This window comes from Aquarana catesbeiana, linkage group LG06, assembly GCF_042186555.1.
Source record: "Aquarana catesbeiana isolate 2022-GZ linkage group LG06, ASM4218655v1, whole genome shotgun sequence".
In the NCBI taxonomy this organism is placed as follows: Eukaryota; Metazoa; Chordata; class Amphibia; order Anura; family Ranidae; genus Aquarana; species Aquarana catesbeiana.
Window position 1 is genome coordinate 258,507,224 of NC_133329.1, and position 23,011 is coordinate 258,530,234.

The 23,011-nt window shown below is 42.5% G+C and overlaps 1 protein-coding gene across 3 annotated transcripts in view; it reads right to left on the reverse strand.

The window, feature by feature from the left end:
- Positions 1-23,011, reverse strand: part of CFAP410 (cilia and flagella associated protein 410) — a 145,502-nt gene that overhangs the window by 21,615 nt on the left and 100,876 nt on the right. For all 3 annotated transcript variants that reach the window (XM_073633221.1, XM_073633222.1, XM_073633223.1), the window contains one exon: positions 17,226-17,403. In XM_073633221.1, coding sequence (XP_073489322.1) covers positions 17,226-17,403 — 178 coding nt within the window. The remainder of the gene's footprint in view (positions 1-17,225; positions 17,404-23,011) is intronic.

Consider the following 23,011-nt stretch of genomic DNA (forward strand, 5'->3'; position numbering starts at 1 on the left):
GAAAATATATACTGTTTGGAGGTTCTAAGTGATTTTCTAGCAGAAAAAAGCTGATGTTGACATTTATGTGAGAAATGTCAGAATTGGCTTGGATGGAAAGTGGTTAAAGTGAACCTTACCTAGTCTGAAACATTTCCAAGATAACAGTATATTTACCATGTGGTGTCTGAAAGTACCTGTTTACTCTTCAGATTGACTGCTGGGTCCCTGTGGAGCCCCCTTAATACAGTTCTGAAATTGGGACCAGTGTCTGCGTCCATACAGCTGCTGCATCCCAATAGTCATGAATGGGACTGCCTACATGCAAATGCACGGAACACCTGTGTATGTTATGTGGACAAAGACAACCATTTGCACTAGTGCACGGATAGGTACACCCCTGCAAATGATGCCTTATTAAACCCTTTACCAACTAATAAAACATCTTCAGTAGCATATAAATTAGGTGAAGAGAAAATGTTTAGTTATGCGCTTTGTACAGAAATTTGGAAAAAAGGGTAAACAGGATTCATGTGGTCTGTTCTGAAGCATGGACAAGCTTTAGGTGATTGTAGCCGTATTAGTGCAATTGCAACAAAAATAATTGAATAATACCTAAAATACTTTTTTCATTTGCACTAACATCCAATTTCTTCAAAGTCCAAGCAGTACTAATATACAAAGTTTTAGCAGAATGTGAAGTAAGACAATCTCTGAGGGGAAAAAAAAAGGCACAAACATACACAGCACTAATAATTGGTGAGATAAGGCATGGAGGTTATCGCCTGGGAGGGGGAGTAGCAGTCACAGGGGTGAGGATGGCTGTAAAACTGTTGGATAATGATTTAGAAAAGCTCTACATTTAGTCCATTATCTTTTGTGTCAAATAGAATTGTCCTTCTTAGTTCAAAAGTTTTCCTTTCCTGAGTAGTTTTGAAATTCCCTTTAGGAAACAAAACATTTATGTCCTTCATGGTGTGGTCTGGTTGTGAGAAATTATATACCAAAAGGTGTGCAGAAATCCTCCTCCTTCTGTTTCCTAATGCTAAGTCTGTGTAAATTCATCCTAGTTTGCAATTTCGGTCCTGTTTCGCCAACACAAGATCATCTGCCACATTTCTTGCATTGGATGAGGTACACAACATTACTAGAGGTACAGCTGTATGATCCTGTGATATTGAAGGTCCCCTTTGGTTTGAAAACATTCAATTATTGTTGTTTAAACTTGTTCACAAAGAGTTACAGGTGAGCAATTTAAAATCAAACTTTTGAACTGCAGAACTTATGTTGTGTACTAATTTGCTGTACCACTTGTCGTGTACAGTATGTAGGGTGCACAAAACGTCCCTTGAGGACTCACATTGACGAGCATTTTTGCAACTCCAGTAATCCACAAGCCAAACAGATATCTAATGACTCACATTTAAAAATAATTAATGGAGGTGGAATGGGATATTTTGGAACAGATAAGGATGCAAGCATTACCTAGAGGGGGAGATAGACATCATAAAATATTGCAGAAGGAGGAATGGTGGATTCAGAAATTGCAAACCCGGGCACACAAAAGGTTAAATATAAGATAGGACCTGGATCTACATCTGAATTCATAAGCTATCAAACTGTACGTTATTCAACTGTACATTATCCAATTGTGCGGTAACTAACTGCATGCTATCCAAATGTACACTATCCTACTGTACGTTAACTGCACATTATTCAACCGTACACCATCTTACTGTACGTTAACTGCACGTTATCAAACTGTACATTTTCCAATTGTGCGGTAACTAACTGCACGCTTTCCAACTGTACCCCCCCATGAAAATATTAGGTTCTTGCTGCTAAAAAATTTTTAATTGACCCAACTGATATTCCACTATTAATGTAGTACAGCGAGGGAAAAAAGTATTTGATCCCCTGCTGATTTTGTACGTTTGCCCACCGACAAAGAAATGATCAGTCTATAATTTTATTGGTATGTATATTTTAACAGTGAGAGACAGAACAACAAAAAATAAAGTAAAATGCATTGCAAAAAAGTAAAAAAAAAGTTATTAATTGATTTGCATTTTTAAAAGTGAAATAAGTATTTGAATCCTTGCAAAACATGACTTGGTGGCAAAACTCTTGTTGGCAATCACAGAGGTCAGACATTTCTTGTAGTTGGCCACCAGGTTTTCACACCTCAGGAGGGATTTTGTCCCACTCCTCTTTACAGGTTCTCTACAAGTCATTAAAGGGTTACATAGTTACATAGTAGGCGAGGTTGAAAAAAAAAGACACAAGTCCATCAAGTCCAATTTATGTGTGTGATTTTCTGTCAGTATTACATTGTATAACCCTGTATCTTGTGGTCGTTCAGGTACATATCTAATTGTTTTTTTTTAATTACCGATGCTCCCCACTGAAACCACTGCCTATGGAAGAGAATTCCACATCCTAACTGCTCTTATAGTAAAGAACCCTTTTACGCAGTTTAAGGTTAAACCGCTCTTTTTCTAGTTTTAGTGAATGGCCACGTGTCTTATTAAATTCCTTTTCACGGAAAAGTTTTATCCCTATTGTGGGGTCACCAGTACGGTATTTGTACATTGAAATCATATCCCCTCTCAAGTGTCTCCTCTCCAGAGAGAACAAGTTCAGTGCTCGCAACCTATCCTCCAGTCCCTTTATTAGTTTTATTGCCCTTCTCTGGACTCTCTCTAGTTCCAGCACATCCTTCCTGAGAACTGGTGCCCAGAACTTGACATCATACTCCAGGTGCAGCCGGACCAGAGTCCTGTAGAGTGGGAGAATTATTATTTTATCTCTGGAGTTAATCCCCTTTTTAATGCATGCCAATATTCTGTTTGCTTTGCTTGCAGCAGCTTGGCATTGCATGCCATTGCTGAGCTTGTCATCTACTAGGACCCCCAGGTCCTTTTCCATCCTAGATTCCCCCAGAGGTTCTCCCCCTAGTGAGTAGATTGCATTCATATGTTTGCCACCCAAATGCATTATTTTAAATTTTTCTATATTAAACCTCATTTGCCATGTAGTTATCCACCCCATTAATTTGTTCAGATCTTGTTGTAAGGTTTCTACATCCTGTGGAGAAGTTATTGCCCTGCTTAGCTTAGTATCGTCCACAAATACAGAGATTGGGCTGTTTATCTCATCTTCCTGGTCGTTTATGAATAAATTAAATAGGATTGGTCCCAGCACAGAACCCTGGGGGACCTCACTTTCCACCCCGGACCGTTCCGAGTACTCCCCATTTATCACTACCCTCTGAACTCGCCACTGTAGCCAGTTTTCAATCCATGTACTCACCCTGTGGTCCATGCCAACGGACCTTACTTTGCACAGTAAACATTTAAGGGTGAACTGTATCAAATTTTTCTGCAAAATCCAGATACACCACGTCTATTGGCCTTCCTTTACCTAGATGGCAGCTCACCTCCTCATAGATGGTTAATAGTTTGGTTTGGCAAGAAGAATACTTCATGAATTCATGCTGATTACTGCTAATGATATTGTTGTCACTACTAAAATCTTGTATATAATCCCTTATCATACCCTCCAAGATTTTGCATACAATTGATGTTAGGCTAACTGGTCTGTAATTCCCAGGGATGCAACTTGGGCCTTTTTTTAAATATTGGTGCTACATTGGCTTTTCCCCAATCAGCTGGTACCATTCCAGTCAGCAGACTGTTCATAAATATTAGAAACAATGGTTTGGCAATTACTTGACTGAGTTCCTTAAGGACCCTCAGGTGCAAGCCATCTGGTCCGGTGACTTATTAATGTTACATTTTTCAAGTCTAATTCTAATGCTGTCCTCTGTTAGCCATGAGGGTGCTTCCTGTGGTATGTCATGAGGATAAACTTTGCAGTTTTGGTGACCGGAAGCCGCTCTGGATGGCAGCCTAATCCTCCTGCTCTCTCCCAGCCCGTGATATTATAGCGCATATTGAAATAGAAAAGTGTGGCGCTAATAGGCAGTGAGACTCCTGTTATTTAAACAGGTAAAAAGAGTGGTTTGGGGGAAAATCAAAATACCTTTAGTGTGATAAGGTAAAGGTGTTTGTAGGACATATAAAAATATATATATACTAAATGGTATACACAATGCAGGTGGAAACACAGTGTGTGCTTAACAAAGAAAGACACAGTGAGAAAAAATAAGGAAAAATATGTATATAAATTGGGAGACAATCAAACATGCAGGATATGACCAATAACGGTGCAGAGTATCTAGAGGAGCTGAATGTGTTAATCCACAGAACCAGAATTCAATGGAGGTGGCAGACAGATACGAGGACATCGATATCTCTAGGGAGAAATAGGACAAACATGGGGACTCAAAAAGTCTCTAGATAACAAAATCGGATAGTCCCATTCAGTCCTACAGGTAACTGGATGTAAGCTGTCTTCTCAGGAAATGATCTGAGGATTATTGAGAAAGGTCACGACCAATGGGCTAAATCTCGGCTCAAATGGATAATTCCCACCAGGAGAGAGAGAAAAGCAAAAGAATGCCCTTACCAGATCCGGTGGACTCACAGGCCGTAGCGGTGAGTCAAACGAGCCTATACCGTTAAACGGTGTGGGGTAGAAGTTTGTAGGAGAACTTGTAAACCATCTTGTCAGCAGTCCTCATGAGAAGCACCGATTTGGAGTCCGAGGTCCCCAGGATATGATTCCGGTCACAGGATCACCGTTTCCTCAGAGCGACATCATGTGTGCAAATAAGCAAAAAAGGGGAAAAAACTCCACATAGTGTAAATCCTTTGGTTTGCAAAAAGGCATAAACGCACTTTATTTAGGGAGTATACTCCGGAAAAAATATTTTTACAGGCGGGGGGCAGTAAAAATTAGGCCCAAAAATGAATAAAAACAATCATAAAAATTATAAAAACAGGCGCAGTAGATAGTGGTGGGGTGTAATCATGGAACCCGACGCGTTTCGCCTCCTAAGGCTTCTGCTGGGGTATGAATAAGCCCCCCACACAACTGCGCTTTATATACAGAAAGAATTGCAATGTAACAGCTGATCAGCGCTGTTACACGAGACAACTTCCGGGTTCGGCGGCGTCATCTGTGACGAATCGGTCACATGACATTTTGTGGCCAATCAAAACGTAAGGGTGATGGTTAGAAGCCAAGCCTCACTCCTGACCACCTATAGGCAAAGTAGCAATCCCATTCGTTATATGTGGTAGTCACATGATGAGGAAATAACGATGGGGCGCTCTAAGGTGCGTGTCAGGGAGAGGAGGAAGCCAGAGCCCAACAGATAGAGGCGTGGAACGCACAGCACAGCGGCGATCCACGCTGCTAGTATTTATTTATGTTGTACTAATGTGGTCCCGATCCCGGAAGTGTTCCCAACATATTAACATATGGGAATAAGAGTGTATTAAATATGTACAAACAAATCTTAATGGGTGCATATATAAATGCACAGGCAATATACATGTCATTTTCATGAAAATTGGAAAAGGTAAAAGTAACTATAACTATATATTACCTTTTCCAATTTTCATGAAAATGACATGTATATTGCCTGTGCATTTATATATGCACCCATTAAGATTTGTTTGTACATATTTAATACACTCTTATTCCCATATGTTAATATGTTGGGAACACTTCCGGGATCGGGACCACATTAGTACAACATAAATAAATACTAGCAGCGTGGATCGCCGCTGTGCTGTGCGTTCCACGCCTCTATCTGTTGGGCTCTGGCTTCCTCCTCTCCCTGACACGCACCTTAGAGCGCCCCATCGTTATTTCCTCATCATGTGACTACCACATATAACGAATGGGATTGCTATTTTGCCTATAGGTGGTCAGGAGTGAGGCTTGGCTTCTAACCATCACCCTTACGTTTTGATTGGCCACAAAATGTCATGTGACCGATTCGTCACAGATGACGCCGCCGAACCCGGAAGTTGTCTCGTGTAGCAGCGCTGATCAGCTGTTACATTGCAATTCTTTCTGTATATAAAGCGCAGTTGTGTGGGGGGCTTATTCATACCCCAGCAGAAGCCTTAGGAGGCGAAACGCGTCGGGTTCCATGATTACACCCCACCACTATCTACTGCGCCTGTTTTTATAATTTTTATGATTGTTTTTATTCATTTTTGGGCCTAATTTTTACTGCCCCCCGCCTGTAAAAATATTTTTTCCGGAGTATACTCCCTAAATAAAGTGCGTTTATGCCTTTTTGCAAACCAAAGGATTTACACTATGTGGAGTTTTTTCCCCTTTTTTGCTTATTTGCACACATGATGTCGCTCTGAGGAAACGGTGATCCTGTGACCGGAATCATATCCTGGGGACCTCGGACTCCAAATCGGTGCTTCTCATGAGGACTGCTGACAAGATGGTTTACAAGTTCTCCTACAAACTTCTACCCCACACCGTTTAACGGTATAGGCTCGTTTGACTCACCGCTACGGCCTGTGAGTCCACCGGATCTGGTAAGGGCATTCTTTTGCTTTTCTCTCTCTCCTGGTGGGAATGATCCATTTGAGCCGAGATTTAGCCCATTGGTCGTGACCTTTCTCAATAATCCTCAGATCATTTCCTGAGAAGACAGCTTACATCCAGTTACCTGTAGGACTGAATGGGACTATCCGATTTTGTTATCTAGAGACTTTTTGAGTCCCCATGTTTGTCCTATTTCTCCCTAGAGATATCGATGTCCTCGTATCTGTCTGCCACCTCCATTGAATTCTGGTTCTGTGGATTAACACATTCAGCTCCTCTAGATACTCTGCACCGTTATTGGTCATATCCTGCATGTTTGATTGTCTCCCAATTTATATACATATTTTTCCTTATTTTTTCTCACTGTGTCTTTCTTTGTTAAGCACACACTGTGTTTCCACCTGCATTGTGTATACCATTTAGTATATATATATTTTTATATGTCCTACAAACACCTTTACCTTATCACACTAAAGGTATTTTGATTTTCCCCCAAACCACTCTTTTTACCTGTTTAAATAACAGGAGTCTCACTGCCTATTAGCGCCACACTTTTCTATTTCAATTTTCACTTGCAACGGTCATATTGCTGTGTTGGCTGCTTTATCCCTGTCTAGGAGCTGGCGCAATTTTTACATTTTTTCTTACACGTTTATTATAGCGCATAGGGGACGCTTCGCTAATCGCACATGGGCAGATCCAGGACCACTAGATCCACAGCAGCCAGGGGATCATCTTTACCCCCGCCGGGAACTTCCACGGACCTCCGGTCCTACTTTCCGCCGACGGACATGCCTCCCACCGGACCAGCCAAGATGGCGCCGGACACATCCGCGGCCTACACGCGCGGCTCCGCTCGGATCCCCCCATCGCCTCACTCACCATACAGGCAGCTCACGGACCGTGAATCAGCCCAGACGGGCAGCGCAGCTGAGCCTCCTTTGTCAGGAATGGTGAGTCCTAACCACGAACCCACCATCCATGAGGCAGTGCCACAGGCCGCACAGGGCGCCATGATGGACCTCCCCCCGCAGCAATATACACAATGCTCAGAGGCATATCCTCGCCTACTGAGAACAGCATCGGATCCCTGCATGCAGAGCACAGAGCCATACTCACCGACCCCATCAGACTTCTCTGCGGACTTTCCAGCTCTACCAAACCCCATGTACCCAGTCACCCGAATCCCACCAGAGCCCGCACTGAGCCCAGCACCCTCCAGTCACAGGGACTCTGACTCACCACCCTTAAAAATGCAAAAATTAACCTCCTCATGGGCTAACAGCTCACCCACAGAAAAGACAGTACCACAGACCACTTATGCTAAAAAAGTGGGTACACCAGACCCCCACCCCCAGAGGTTGGATAAAACACGGGCCCCCCCGCACGCTCAAGCTCCATTTTGGAGCGAATCGTGGGATCCCCCATCCAGATCTGCACAGCAGCTCACAGACCCCCTACCACCACGTACAACCTCAGAGCAGGATCACCCGGTACCAGCTCACACCCAATCGGTACCCCCACAATGGCAAACGTATTTACAAGCGATCCCCACTAAAGAAGACTTCAGACAGCTGATAGAAGACGTAAAGTCCACATGTCGCTCAGAAATACAAGTACTTCAGTCAGGCCTTAAACACTTAGCAGACAGAGTGGAGATGGCTGAGGAAGAGATCCAAGAAACTAAACTGGCAGTACACAGAACCCAACTCCAAGGAGCAGACCACCACACTATGTTAAGAGAAATGCAGCGGCATGTAGAGGACCTAGATAATAGGGGACGAAGAAACAACATACGAGTGAGGGGGATACCAGAAGTCGAAGGTCCAGAGGACATTCAACATACACTACAAGACGTGTTCAATAATCTTCTAGGTGAACCCATTACCAACTTTATAGAAATGGATAGGGCCCATAGAGCCCTGCGCCCCAAGGGCTTCACCTCACAACCGAGGGACATTATCTGCAGGATTAATTCATATCCCTGAAGGAGGACATCATGAGGCAAGCCCGACTAGCCCGCAAAGTGACCTATAAAGATGCCCATGTACAACTATATCCAGATCTTTCATGGATCACATTGCAAAAACGAAGGCTCCTCCAACCACTGCTGCGTATATTGCAAGACGAAAACATCAACTATTGTTGGGGATTCCCCTTCAGCCTTACAGCCAAAACCCAAGGCAAATCTGCTGTCTTAAGATACCCGGAGGACATAGAAACCTTTTGTGAAACCATCGGAATCTCCGTCCCTCGACTCACAGACTGGGATCTGGTCACCACCCCGCCTGCACCGCCCACAATATGGCAGAAGGTGCCTTCTTCCAACCGATCCCGGAACAGAGAAGCACCCCGCAAGAGCACCAAGCAAAAGAATGGTTGACTCCAGTGAAAGTCTTCGCACTTTAAATCATCTATTGATGAACAGTTTTTTCCCGCCCGGTCCCGCGGGTGATCTAGCCCTGGACAATGTAGCAAATTTAGTCCCCCCGTATATGCGCCCTAGTCTTATACTTTAGTCTACAACATGGGCATGTCTCAGTAGAGACTCGAGAGAATAGGAACTCCCACTCCTAGTCACCCCTCTCCTGGTTAAATGTTAGCAATGTTAGTTGTTCTGCAGTTCATGTTATATATGACCAATTTTGGGCCCCAGTGCATCCGACCGACGGGCCCCTCGGGACCTTTGTTGGGAGGATCCCTGGAATCCCACATCGACCTAGGCCCTTTAGCCTCTCAAGGTCGAGACATGTTAACTATACGAGTCTATAAATGTTTCGCATGTACTAATTACCTTTTCTTCTTCTCACCCTCTTTCTTCTCTTTTCTTCTCCCACCCACCCCTCCACTACCATATGACGTACTCCACAATCGGTGGAGCCTGAATGGTTCTCCTCTCGAAGAATGCGTATCGTCGACCCACAACCTCCGAAACTTCTCCTCCACATCAGGTAAGGCATACCCCCTCACTCATTCGGTATCATGGCCAAGATCTTATCACTAAACGTACATGGCCTAAACTCCAATAAAAAAAGACGCTTGGCGTTGAGAGAATTTAAACAATCAGGGGCAGACATCGTTTTGGTCCAAGAGACACACTTTGACAAAGGGGGTTCATTTACATTCGCCTCTAAACAATATTCCCAAATATACCACTCCTCAGGTCTGCACAAAAGAGCAGGGGTTGCAATCCTCATTAAGAACGGGGCCCCCTTCACCTGCACAACTCAGTACAGTGATCCGCACGGCCACTTTGTTATCCTACAGGGACACTGGCAACAACAAGCAATCACCCTTTGCGCCCTATATGCCCCCAACGTTAAACAACACAACTTTCTGTCTAAAGTACTCACTCGCCTCTTTAAACTCGAGCACGGGATGCTGGTGATAGGGGGCGACTTTAACCTACTCCACTCCACACTAATGGATCGCCAGGTGGTGAGCCCCAGGGCGACAACAGCTCGAGCCCTCCGAGACTCGAGGCTTTTTCGTAAACTCACTAGAAGATATGCTCTCTTTGACGCCTGGAGGGCTCTCCACCCTGGCGATAGACAATACACGTTTTACTCGGCCCCCCACCAGACACATTCACGTATCGATTATTTTTTTGTAAATAACCACACGCTTAGAAACACACGAGAGGCACAGATACTTCCGATTTCGTGGTCTGACCACGCGCCTATTTTAATCAAGCTGGCAATAGGATCCCCCAACTGTAGACCTTATAATTGGAAATTAAATACATACCTTCTTCAGCATCCCCCATCGCAAATGGAACTTGTCACCACCCTGAAACACTATTTCACAGAAAATAACACTCCTGACGTATCCACTCCCATACTCTGGGAAGCCCACAAGGCAGTACTTAGAGGCAGGTGTATAGCATTGTCATCTGCCATGAAAAAAGATGCCCAAATCACCAAAATTCAAACTGAAAAAGAACTTAGAACATTAGAAATTCAACTGCAAAAAGCTCCTACACTATCCCTTCTCAAGAAAATCATACACTTGAGATCTATTCTGAGTGATCTGGCAATGGGACGAGTGGAACAGGCTATCATCAGGCTTAGACAAAAGTACTACGACAAGGGCAACAAAGCTCATTCCCTACTAGCGAGAAAATTACGAGACAATGCACACATGACCACGCCACACCAGATTAAAAATAAACAAGGCTCCCTGATGTCCCACCCCAAAGACATTGTCAATACTTTTGCAGATTACTATCAGGAACTCTACAATAATCCTAACATACCTAGTAAACCCCTATCCCCCGACCTACACCAACATATGCAGCAGTACCTAGCACAGAGTGGAGTCCCACAAATACAAACAGCGGATCTAGCAACTTTAAACATGCCGATTACCGAAGAAGAAATAGAACAGACCATTAAAACCCTCCCATCACACAAAGCCCCAGGTCCGGATGGACTGCCTTATGAATACTATAAGGCCTTTCTTCCTATCCTACTACCCCATATGTGCAAACTTTTTAATGCCTTCTATCGAGACTCTCCCATCCCCCCTGATATGCAGCGATCATTTATTACTGTGATCCCTAAACCAGATAAGGATCCCACCCTATGCGCCAACTACAGACCCATCGCCTTACTGAATTCGGACCTAAAAATTTTTACAAAGCTGTTATCAATCCGCTTGAACATGATCCTCCCATCCCTTATCCATAAGGATCAAGTGGGCTTTGTCCCCCTTAGGCAAGCAGGAGATAACACCAGAAAGGTGACTGACCTGATAGACGTGGCAAATAGAGAGAAATCAGAATCCTTGCTGCTTAGTTTAGATGCCGAAAAGGCCTTTGACCGCCTTGGGTGGCCTTTCTTATTTGCAACACTACAGCATGCGGGGTTCCAAGGACCCTTTATGAGAGCCATACAACACCTATATTTCAAGCCCTCTGCTCAGGTCAGGAAACCCTTTGCCATCTCAACTACCTTCCCGATAACCAACGGCACTCGACAGGGATGCCCACTATCACCGTTACTATTCGCACTATGCGTCGAACCACTGGCGGCTTCCATCCGAGGCAACCAAAATATACGGGGAATCTCAGTCAGGGGTCGGGAGTACAAGATCTCGCTGTTCGCTGACGACGTGATCCTCACTTTGACCCAGCCCAGAATTTCTCTCCCAAACCTACATGCAGAACTTAATCGTTATGGAGCCCTCTCAGGCTATAAAATTAACACATCTAAGTCAGAAGCCCTCCCAATTAATATCTCGGACGAAGAAACAGCACACTTAAAGACCAATTTTAGCAACCACTGGAAAGATAACTCCTTGAAATATTTAGGAGTACATATCACCCCAAAGTTTAACACCCTATATCAGGAGAACTTCCCCCCCCTTTTCCGCTCCATCAGAATCCTGCTCACTAATTGGAAAAAACACCATATCTCCCTGTTGGGCCGGATTGCATCTATTAAGATGACGATCCTCCCGAAATTATTGTACCTCTTTCAAACATTACCAATTCCTGTCCCCCCCAAGCATTTGATTAAACTCCAATCTGATCTCCTTAAATTCACCTGGAATTATAAGAGACACAGAATCCCTCAATCAGTAATGATGGCAGCACGCACAGACGGCGGTCTTGCCTTTCCTAATCTTACCAAATATTATCAAGCAGCCCAACTCCGGGCAATAGCATCATGGTTCACGCAAAGATCATATAACAGATGGACAGAGATAGAAAAAATATGGCTAGCCCCAACCCACCCTAACAGCTTGCTATGGAGTGCAGGGGCAGAGGTACCCCCCGAGAGACTATTGGGACCTATGACTCAGCTCCGACGCTTATGGTACAAACTATCCCGCTCACATACACTGGCCTCAGAAAAATCAGTCCTAACATCGTTCGTCTGTAACCCCAAAATCCCAGACAGCCTCACCCACCAGATGTCATACCCGTGGACATCACGAAATCTCTTCCACTACGGAGCCCTGGTAGATCCCAGATCCCGCAAATTGTTATCTTACCCTGACCTACAGACTAAGTTTGACCTACCACGACAAGCTTTCTACAGCTACATGCAAATATGCCACTATGCCATGTCCATAGCGCCTGACCTACAGTTCTCCCCCCCATCACCCTTTGAAACTCTAATCCTGGCGGGCACGGCCCAGAAAGGGTTAATCTCTGATATCTACAAAATACTAAATGCTTACCCATTAGAACTCAAAGGTAAACATAACTATATGATTAAATGGGAAAAAGCTCTTGGTGAGGAACTTCCCATGGAGCAATGGCAGGCGGTATGGACACAGGCAGCAAAAAGTTCCCTCTGCACTCTATACAAAGAAAATACCTATAAAATTCTCCTCTACTGGTACATGACTCCGGATACCCTTCATACCATATACCCGTCTAGTTCAGATCGCTGCTGGCGATGTCAAAAAGACAGAGGGACCCTCCTTCACATATATTGGGACTGTTCACTGATAACCCCATTCTGGGATAAGGTTCAACAACTACTGGTTCGCTTATTGGAGACACAGATCCCTATGACCCCCAAATTCTTCCTTTTAGGAATCTCACAATTAAAGATCCCCAAAGTTCAAAAAAAACTTATACGTCACATTCTCACAGCAGCACGTTGTCTTATTGCTCTACACTGGAAAAAAACCCTCCCCCCCACACTCGAAGCCTTATACACTAGAATCAAAGATGTGGAGTTGATGGAGAAGATGACAGCCCGGATACAGGACAGGTTGGAGGTACATAATAAAGTATGGGAGCTGTGGCATCTTCGAGAGGACCCACCATGAACAAGTAAACGAATTATAACATCATCCCTCTTCCCTTCTCCTCTCATTTTCTTCTTCCCCCCCCTCTTTCACTATCCTTCTACTCTACTTTGAGTGTTTCAGTGTCTTGCTTAGTTATAAGCAAACTAGAAGATGAAAACAAAATAAGAGCTAAAAGAAAGGAAAAAAGAGAGAGAGAGCCTAGCATATTTGTACTCTTTGTTTCTCCTTTTTGTATGACAGATTCTTGTCGCTTATTACCTTTATTATATTTTGTACTTCTGTACCGCAAAATATTATAATAAAATGTTATTTGGAAAAAAAAAAACTTTGCAGTTTTGGTTACTGAAGCCCCCAAATTCCCTTGTGAAGACTGAGATCAATATGATCTGACCTCCCTTTCTTACTATTTATGTACTTAAAGAATTTCCTGGGATTTTTTTTTTACTCTCCTCTGCTATGTGCCATTCGTGTTCTATCTTAGCCGTCCTGATCGCACCCTTACATTTCTTTTTGCATTCTTTGTAAAGTTGGAATGCTGATGATGATCCCTCAGCCTTGTATTTTTTGAAGGCCTTCTCCTTTGTTTTTATATGCCTTTTTACGTTGGAGTTAAGCCACCCAGGACTTCTATTAGCGCTTTTAAATTTATTTCCCATTGGGATGCACTGGCTAATGCCCTTATTTAATATGCTCTTAAAGCATACCCATTTTTTCTCCATGTTCTTTGTTCTTTATCCCAATAATTATCTTCTAGCAAGGATCGTAGTTTAGGGAAGTTGTCTCTTTTGAAATTCAGTGTCTTTGTATTCCCCTTTTGTTTCCTATTTGTGTGATTTATACTAAAACAAATTGACCTGTGATCACTGTTTCCTAAATTGCCCCGTATTTCCACATCCGTGATCGGGTCTGTATTGTTGGTAATCAGTAGTTGGTACATTTACCATCTGACCAATGAAATTGTCCTGCAAGACATTTAGGAACTGGCGAGCCTTAGATGAATGCGCGGTTCTTTCCACCCAGTCTATGCCTGGATAATTAAAATCCCCCATTATAATGACACTTCCCATTCTTGCCGCTAATCCAAATTGTGATAGGAGGTCCGCCTCCGCCTCCTCCCTCTGGTTAAGGAACCTATCGCATACTCCCAGTATTACTTTCCCCTTAGTTTCCTCACTTTGTAGCTCTACCCATATGGATTCCACCTCCTCCCTTGCTCCCTTAGTGATGTCATCTCTCACATTCACTTGTACATAATTTTTTATATACAGGCATACCCCTCCCCCTTTTTTACCCTCTCTATCCCTGCGATATAGGAAATACCCTTGAATGGTTGCCAGCCAATAATGAGAGCTGTCGAACCAAGTCTCTGTAATTTCTACATAATCTCAATCCTCCTGCTACAACAGTAGCTCTAGTTCTCCCATCTTGTCCACCAGACTCCTGGCATTGGTGAACATGCCACGTAGTTTAGACCAGTCACATACTATCTCCTTATTGGGTGCTCTGGGTTTGCAAATAGGCTAGTTTCACCTTTACAGAAAAATCTGTAAGTTGAACTTACACAGGACCCCCTCCTCACCCGGTCCCGGACCGCAGCAATCTCCTGTTCTAAGTCCCGGTATACCCGTGTCAAGAGTCCGAGGCTTAGAAATCCCGAGCTGAATGTCCAAAATGTACCTCATTAGGAGGGGTGTTTTGGAGCATTTTAATCAGTGCCGACCAATCAGCAGCCGCATAGTCCTGTCCTGTCGGCTATGGAGAAGACGCTTGGATGTAGAGAGTATTTTTAAGCCCCGGACTCCTGCTGGGATATACCGGTGCTTAGAAAAGGAGATTGCTGCAGTCCAGGTGAAGTTGTCTTGTCCACTTAGCAGAAAAACACCCCCAAACTATAATGTTTATACCTCCATGTTTGACAGTGGGGTGTTCTTGGGGTCATAGGCAGCATTCCTTCTCCTCCAAACACAGCAAGCTGAGTTGATGCCAAAGAGCTCCATTTTGGTCTCATGTGACCCCAACACTTTCACCCAGTTCTCCTCTGAATCATTCAGATGTTCATTAGCAAACTTTAGACGGGCCTGTACTTGTGCTTTCTTGAGCAAGGGGATCTTGCAGGCACTGAAGAATTTCAGTCCTTCACGGCATAGTGTGTTACCAATTGTTTTCTTAGTGACTATGGGCCCAGCTACCTTGAGATCATTGACAACATTCTCTTGTGATGGGCCGATTCCTCACCGTTCTCAGGATCATTGAAACTCCACAAGGTGAGATCTTGCATGAAGCCCCAAACCGAGGGAGATTGACAGTTATTTTGTGTTTCTTCTATTCGCACCAACTGATGTCACCCTCTCAACAAGCTGCTTGGCAATGGTCTTGTAGCCCATTCCAGCCTTGTGTAGGTCTACAATCTTGACCCTGACATCCTTTGGTCTTGGCCATGGGGGAGAAATTGGAATCTGATTGATTGCTTCTGTGGACAGGTGTCTTTTATACAGGTAACACACTAAAATTAGGAGCACTCCCTTTAAGTAATCTAACTTTTTTTTTAAATGTGTTTTTCTGGATATTTTTGTTGTTATTCTGTCTCTCACTGTTAAAATAAACCTACCATTAAAATTATAGACTGATCATTTCTTTGTCAGTGGACAAACGTACAAAATCAGCAGGGGATCAAATACTTTTTTTCCCACTCTCTACATATGCATTTCTTTATTGACTCAATATCAGTTATTATAGGTTATATTTATTGTTTGTTGTGGTGACAGAAGCATTAAATATTAGCTTGCCTTTTCCAGCAGAGTACTTAATGGTTAAATGACCAATTGTGATCCCAGCCGGGGGGGGGGGGGGGGGGGGGCTTGCTATATATCTGTCTAGTTAGGTTATGTCCAACCAACTATTAGTAAGGCCTTGATAGGCTAAAACGATTTAGGGTTGGCTCTGTGTGGAACATGTGTACTCCTTGGACGAAATAAAGAGACATTTTATTCACCCTCACCTGGTTGTCAACTTTATCTACATGGAAGGCCTTTTGTGTGTGTAACACTTTTGGGTAGATTGATTAGGCTGCACAGTTTGCAGCATTTTGTGTTGCAGGGCTTGGTTGCTTTTTTTGTGACTTCATAATCAGAATAAAGTTTCCCACTGATTTATGTCTGAGTACTAGGGGTTGTTAGAATATTTATTTCAGTGTTTCATTCTCTGCTATGATGGGTTGCAAATCTTTGATTATCTTTCTTATCCCTTCTAGTGCTAGATTGTTTTTACTTGTTTTTTTTTCTATTTGTATTGGAGAAGATTTTCTCTTCAGGTTTTGAAGGTCGTGTATTATGCTTGCATCTAAGAATACTAGCAGACTCCTTCCATAAGACAGTTTACAATAACAACACCATCAATACAAGCACAAAAAGGGGATACACCCCGAAAGCTTGTCCTTAAAAAATGTGGATGTTAATGCAAATAAAAATAAGGTAACACGAACAGCGCTCAATTGTTCTTTTTGCAATTGCACCAATACGGCTACAATTACCTCAAGCCTATCCATGCTAAAAAACAGACTACATGAATCCTGTTTCCTGTACTGAGAGAATGTCTAAACATTTTCTTGTTTTCACCTCAAAAGCTTGTCCTGGAAATGTCAATGTTAGTGTAAATAAAAAAAAGTATTATGGACAGTACTCAGGTGTTCATGTCCATAGCATGTGTGTGCAAATGTATAAAATACTGCAATAGGTATATTGTTTAAGATATATATCAGTAATCTGAAAGTAAACATTTACTGGAGCAGCTGGGGGTTTCTGTACCCCCTCCACTCATGCCATCTGCTGGCCTAAACAGGAAACAATAACATATGTGCCTGTGATGTCACCAGGCATCAAAAAAGAAAAAAAGTCTGCTCTGTGTACTTTGTCAATGCATTGTATACATGAAAATAATAAAAGAAATATTTAAAATAAAAAATCATTTTAAACACATACATTACATTTTAGGCTTACTTTGTTTCTTCCATGCTAAAATTTAGCAAGTCACTTTCAGATTCTGTTGTAACTTCAGCCCCATTCTGTTCTGTTGTTGGTCTCGAGTGACCATTTTCTGTGCTGGAAATTACAGTTGGAGGAGCTATAAACTCTTCACCTTCCATAGTGGCTTGGGAGACCTCATCTGCTGTCACAGCTGCACACAAGAATAAGCAGTGATTAATATTCAGCCATTCAGTCCACAACTTTGGAAGTCAGTTGTATTTTCTCAGGCTCTCACAGCAGAGTGTCAAACATACAAATCATTTTTTCCCTAATACGGTGTAACAAATTATTATCAAAGCTGCATAAACGCAAGATATGAACATCAAACAAATCACTTGAAAGAAGGAAGCTGGGAAAAAATGTCACAGTTACAAAAGGTGTTATTCTACCTTATTACATTGCGTTTCACAGGATTTTTTTTTTTTTTTTAATGTGGCAAGTCATTTCCTCATGGAGGAAATCTAAAAGCAGAGGCACAATTAATTATTTGTTCAATACATGCAAACATTTCTCTGGTGACCCCTAATGTCATATGAATGTCATATGAAAATACTCTAACCCCTCCTTGCAATGTCTTTGGTCATTTTCATGCAGCATTTCCTTCCCTTTACAACACAAACCCATAACAGACCTGGGAAATCTGGAACTGAAATATTTGGCAGCAGACACCATACACTTTGCAGCTAGCAATTCATTTTTGATCTAATATCCAATTGACAAAAAGAAACTCAGTTGTGCAATATGCATGATGTCACCAGGCCCATGAAAACCAAACAATCCCAGTCATTGTAACAATGCATGTTGGCACATTTATACAGAACTTGTTTTAGGAGGATTTTTTTTTTTTTTTTTTACAGCAGAGCTAATAGAAATCCATTTTTTACCAGAAACAATAAGTGGAATCAAAGTTGATGTATTAAGAAAGTGGGCTTTTAAAGAGGTGCCTTTTAGAAATAAAGCAACATTTATTTTATCACCTAAAGACCAAGTTCACCTTTTCAGGCAGAATTTCACTTTTCATAATAAATAGAAGCTTTTTCTAATGTCTTTTTTTCTGCTCAAGCCATCCCAACGTGCTTATCTTTCACTTTCCTAGTCCATGGGAGCATTGAATTTGAACCCTCTATTTAAAATTTAAAAAAAAAAATGCGTTCTAAACCCTGTTTTCCTGTAGCATCATGTGACCATCCAGGAAATGTCAGATCCCATTATGCACTGCCTTACTGCGTCACAGAATAGAGCGTGTTTTTACCTCTTTGGACGTCTCTCCCCCCCCCCCCCCCAAATCTCTACCACCTTTTTTTTTCTTACTTCTTCCTTTAAGGTGGCCATACCCTGTACAATCGGATTGTATAGTCTCCTTCAAATCTACCATCAACTATGTAATGCAACAGCCTTGATGATTAGATACAAATTGAATAAATTGTGCAGGTGGGTTATCCTATTACCTAGTTGTAGTAAATCTAAAGGATTTGTACAGAGATTGTACAATCAGACTGCATAGTGCATGACCAGCTTTATACAAGTAAATGGGGGGGGGGGACTTAGCTCCCATTGTTGTTGTAATCTAGCTCAGGGAGGGGGAGACTGTAAAACACACTAATTTCTTTTTCATGCCCCATTCACACCTAGCGTAGAGGGAGCACACTTTTTTGGCACTTTGATTTCAATTATCTTCCCTACGTGTGGCATTTTGGCACGTTGTTGCATGCACGCTTTTTTACATTGTTTTGCTGCATTTGTCATGCATTTTTGCATGCAGCAAAATGCGCATTTTTTTCCGTGTTTGGAGTACCATTAGCAACTAATAGCACCAAAAGTGCTACTAGTTCATTTTAGGTGTATAAAGGTGGCCATACACTATACAGTCTGCTTGTACAATCTTCTTTAAAATTTACCAAAACTATATAATAACGGGGATAAAAACTGCGCTCAGAGACTGTAAATGGCAGTTGACACTAAAAATAAACAATAATGCAGCGCTCAGATACATGTGTAGAAAAGTGAAATAAAAGCATAAAAAAGTGACAAATGATCCAAAAGGATCATGCAATAATCAAAATATCAAATCTATAAGCAAAAAAATAAACAAAACCAATAATGCTCTGAAAAAAATCATGCTACGACTGATAACACTCAAAGTTCATAAATGAATCAACATTCAGTAAGGCATAGTCCACCATAAAAAAATGAGTCCCTTGAGTAGACAAAAAGTGAGTTGAAAACTTTTCCCTTGTTGTGCGGTCCACCACCATGTAATGAAATTGGCATGCTTACTGGAAAGAGTGGACTCATATACTGGTATGTATTGAGTCAGTCAAGCAATTGCGAGAAGATATCTCAACCGTGTCCAGCTCTATCGCATGAAAGGTATGGAGATCAGCCCGTCCAAAACTGAATGGAAAGGTAACACTTAGAACGGGCAGGCTCTCAATGCACGACAGACATCAATAAGGAAAACAATTCCCAGGCATATGTATAAGAAACAAACAGCCACACATAGTGTAAGACTCCTCTGCTGCCACTTCTAGTAATGTCTCTTTGATAACTCCCTGTGGGAGGGGCGAAATGCATAGACATAGATTCCGGCTCCCCAGTGATACCATGTCCAACGAGCGGTGGAACGCAGGCGAGGTTGTGTGAGAACCAAGCTGCTTCCTAGAGCTTGTTATACAGCAGCAGGTTGGCTCTTCTGTGCGAATCGCCATAGCTGTACAGTGGCTCCCGCTGCACGCTGCCGGAGTGTGCCTGCGGGTTGGGAGGACTCCATTGTCGCCGGCGACCCCTGATCGCCTAGTACAGAGGCTAAACGGGGATCTGCCAGTGTAAACAAGCAGATCCCCGTTCTGCCAGATGACATGTCAGAGATCTACTGTTCCCAGTGATCGGTAATGGTGATCTCTGTCATGTCCCAGTGGGCCCATCCCCCCTATAGTTAGAACACACCTAGGGAACATACTTAACCCCTTCCCTGCCAGTGTAATTTTTACATTGCTCAGTGCATTTTTATAGAACTAATCAATGTAATAATGTCACTGGTCCCCAAAAGGTGTCATTTGGGGTCAGATTTGTCCGCCGCAATGTCGGAGTCCCTCTAAAAATGGCAGATCTCCGCCATTACTAGTAAAAACAATAAAAAAATAAATAAAAGTCCCTAAATCTATCCAATAGTTTGTAAACGCAATAACTTTTGTGCAAACCAATCAATATTCACCTATTGTGTTTTTTTACCAACAATATGTAGAAGAATATATATTGGCCTAAACTGATGAATAAATGTGTTTTTTTATATATATATATTTTCTGGATATGTATTATAGCAAAAAGTGTGAGTTTTGAGCACTACAGCACTTTGGATTATTGTTTGCACAGGGGCACTTTTGAAGAAAATTGTGTTTGGGACTGTTTCTACAATTTAACACGGACTTTCACTGGCTACATACTTGTCAGTTTTTTTGGACTTTGTTTGATTTTTTTTTTCACTTACAGCACTTGCACCTTAGTAATTCATATTGCCCTTTGGGTTTGTTTGCACTGTGGCTTGCATTTTTCATTTTTTGACTTTGTCATGAACAGCAGCAGCAAGATAAGTACACATAGGCACTAGTATATTTAGTGTGAGTGATTTATTATTTATTTGCTTATAGATTTGATATATTGATTATTGCACGATCCCTTTGGATCATTTGTCACTTTGTTTGGTTCCACATTTTTGGTAATTTTTATGGTTTTATTTCACTTTTGTACACATATATCTGAGCGCTGCACTATTGCTTATTTTTACATAATAAGGGGACACACCCATCTAATCTGCACAATCAGATTGTATAGTGTATGGTGAGCAGGCACACATTTCTCCTGCTTTCAATACTACAGCTCTGCTGCACTTAGGCTGTTATGTGATCACTCAGTTGTCTTTACTGCTTCAGTGTGCACACTCTGCCAAATAAATATTCTGTCCAGGGAGAAGGAAAGATAATGGTAATCCATCAGCAGAGGAGGCCACTGCAAACCAAAAAAAAAACTGCAGGTTGGCGCTAGAACTCAGGGACAGCTTTTTCTTTTTCTTGCAACAGAGGTACATTAATGGTAATTGGCATATGAGAAAGCTGTACTTTAGAAAAAAAAGGTGAACTTAACCGTTTCAGCCCCAGAAGATTTGGCTGTTGAATGACCAGGCCATTTTTTGGCGATCTGGCACTACGTCGCTTTAACTGTGCGTAGTCGTGCGGCGCTGCACCCAAACAAAATTGACATCCTTTTTTTCCCACAAATACAGCTTTCTTTTGGTGGTATTTGATCATCTCTGCAGGTTTTTATTTTTTGCGCTATAAACAAAAAAAGAGCGACAATTTTGAAAACAAAAACAAAAAAAACAACACACAATATTTTGTACTTTTTGCTATAATAAATATCCCCATTTTTTTTTTTTTAAAAAAGCTAATTTTTTCTCAGTTTAGGCCAATATGTATTCTTCTACATATTTTTGGTAATAAAAAAATCGCAATAAGCGTATATTGATTGGTTTGCGCAAAAGTTATAGCACCTACAAAATAGGGGATAAACTTATAGCATTTTATTATTATTTTTTTTTTTTTTACTAGTAATGGCGGCGATCTGCAATTTTTATCGGGACTACGACACATCGCCCACTTTTGACACATTTTTGGGACCATTGGTATTTATACAGTGATCAGTGCTATAAAAATACACTGATTACTGTAAAAATGTCACCGGCAGGGAGGGGGTTAACACTAGGGGACGATCAAGGGGTTAACCGGGCACTTGCATCGGGCTAGTGGCCACAGGGTGAACGACGTAACATAAAGTCGTTTTGCCCAGCCGTGCCATTCTGCCGCAGTAAAACTTTGGCAGCTGGTCGGCAAGTGGTCAAAGTGGAAATCCACCCTAAGACCCCTTTCACACAGAGCCGTCTATAGCGTCGGCGGTAAAACGCCGCTATTTATAGCGACGTTTTACCGTCGGATTTGCAGCGCATTTCGGCCGCTAGCGGGGCGCTTTTACCCTCCGCTAGCGGCCGAGAAAGGGTTAAAACCACCCGCAATGCGCCGCAATAGCGGCATTTTGACAGCGATATCCCAGCGCTGTTCCATTGATTTCAATGGGGAACAGCGGTGGAGGAACGGTAAACACACCGCTCCTTCACCGCTCCAAAGAAGCTGCTGACGGGACTTTTCCTGACGTCCTGCCAGCACAGCGCTGCGGTATGAAAGCTCTCGGGCTTTCACACTAGAGACAATGCTGCAGCTGTTTGAGGACGGATTGCAGGCGCTATTTTTAACGCTATAGCGCCTGAAAAACGCCCTCGGTGTGAAAGGGGTCTAACACTTAAGTTCTCCCCTGCAATCATTAACGTGAACTAAGTTTCAGCCTTATGTCTCTACCTTTATTTTGCAGAATCGAGTGCTGTCACATGACTTCAATTCTACTTCCTTCCGAGTCTAAAATCAGCCAGTGGCTGTGGTTACTGAAAGCTAGTGACATCACTTCCTGGGAGGGACACTGTTCCTGTGTAGCCAGTGGGCGTATACAGGATGGGAGGAGCTAATGATAGGTTCCTGCCCAGTGTTCTCTCATTGTACATCCTAATTCATGAGAAAATGAAAAAATAAAAAGCCCCATCCACACAGAACACGGGGGGGGGGGGGGGGGGAGAGACTGTCAGTGTAGCTGGAATTGCTCTGGGGTCTCAGCTCAGCGTCTGCAATGATCATAGTACAGGCAACCACACTAAGGCT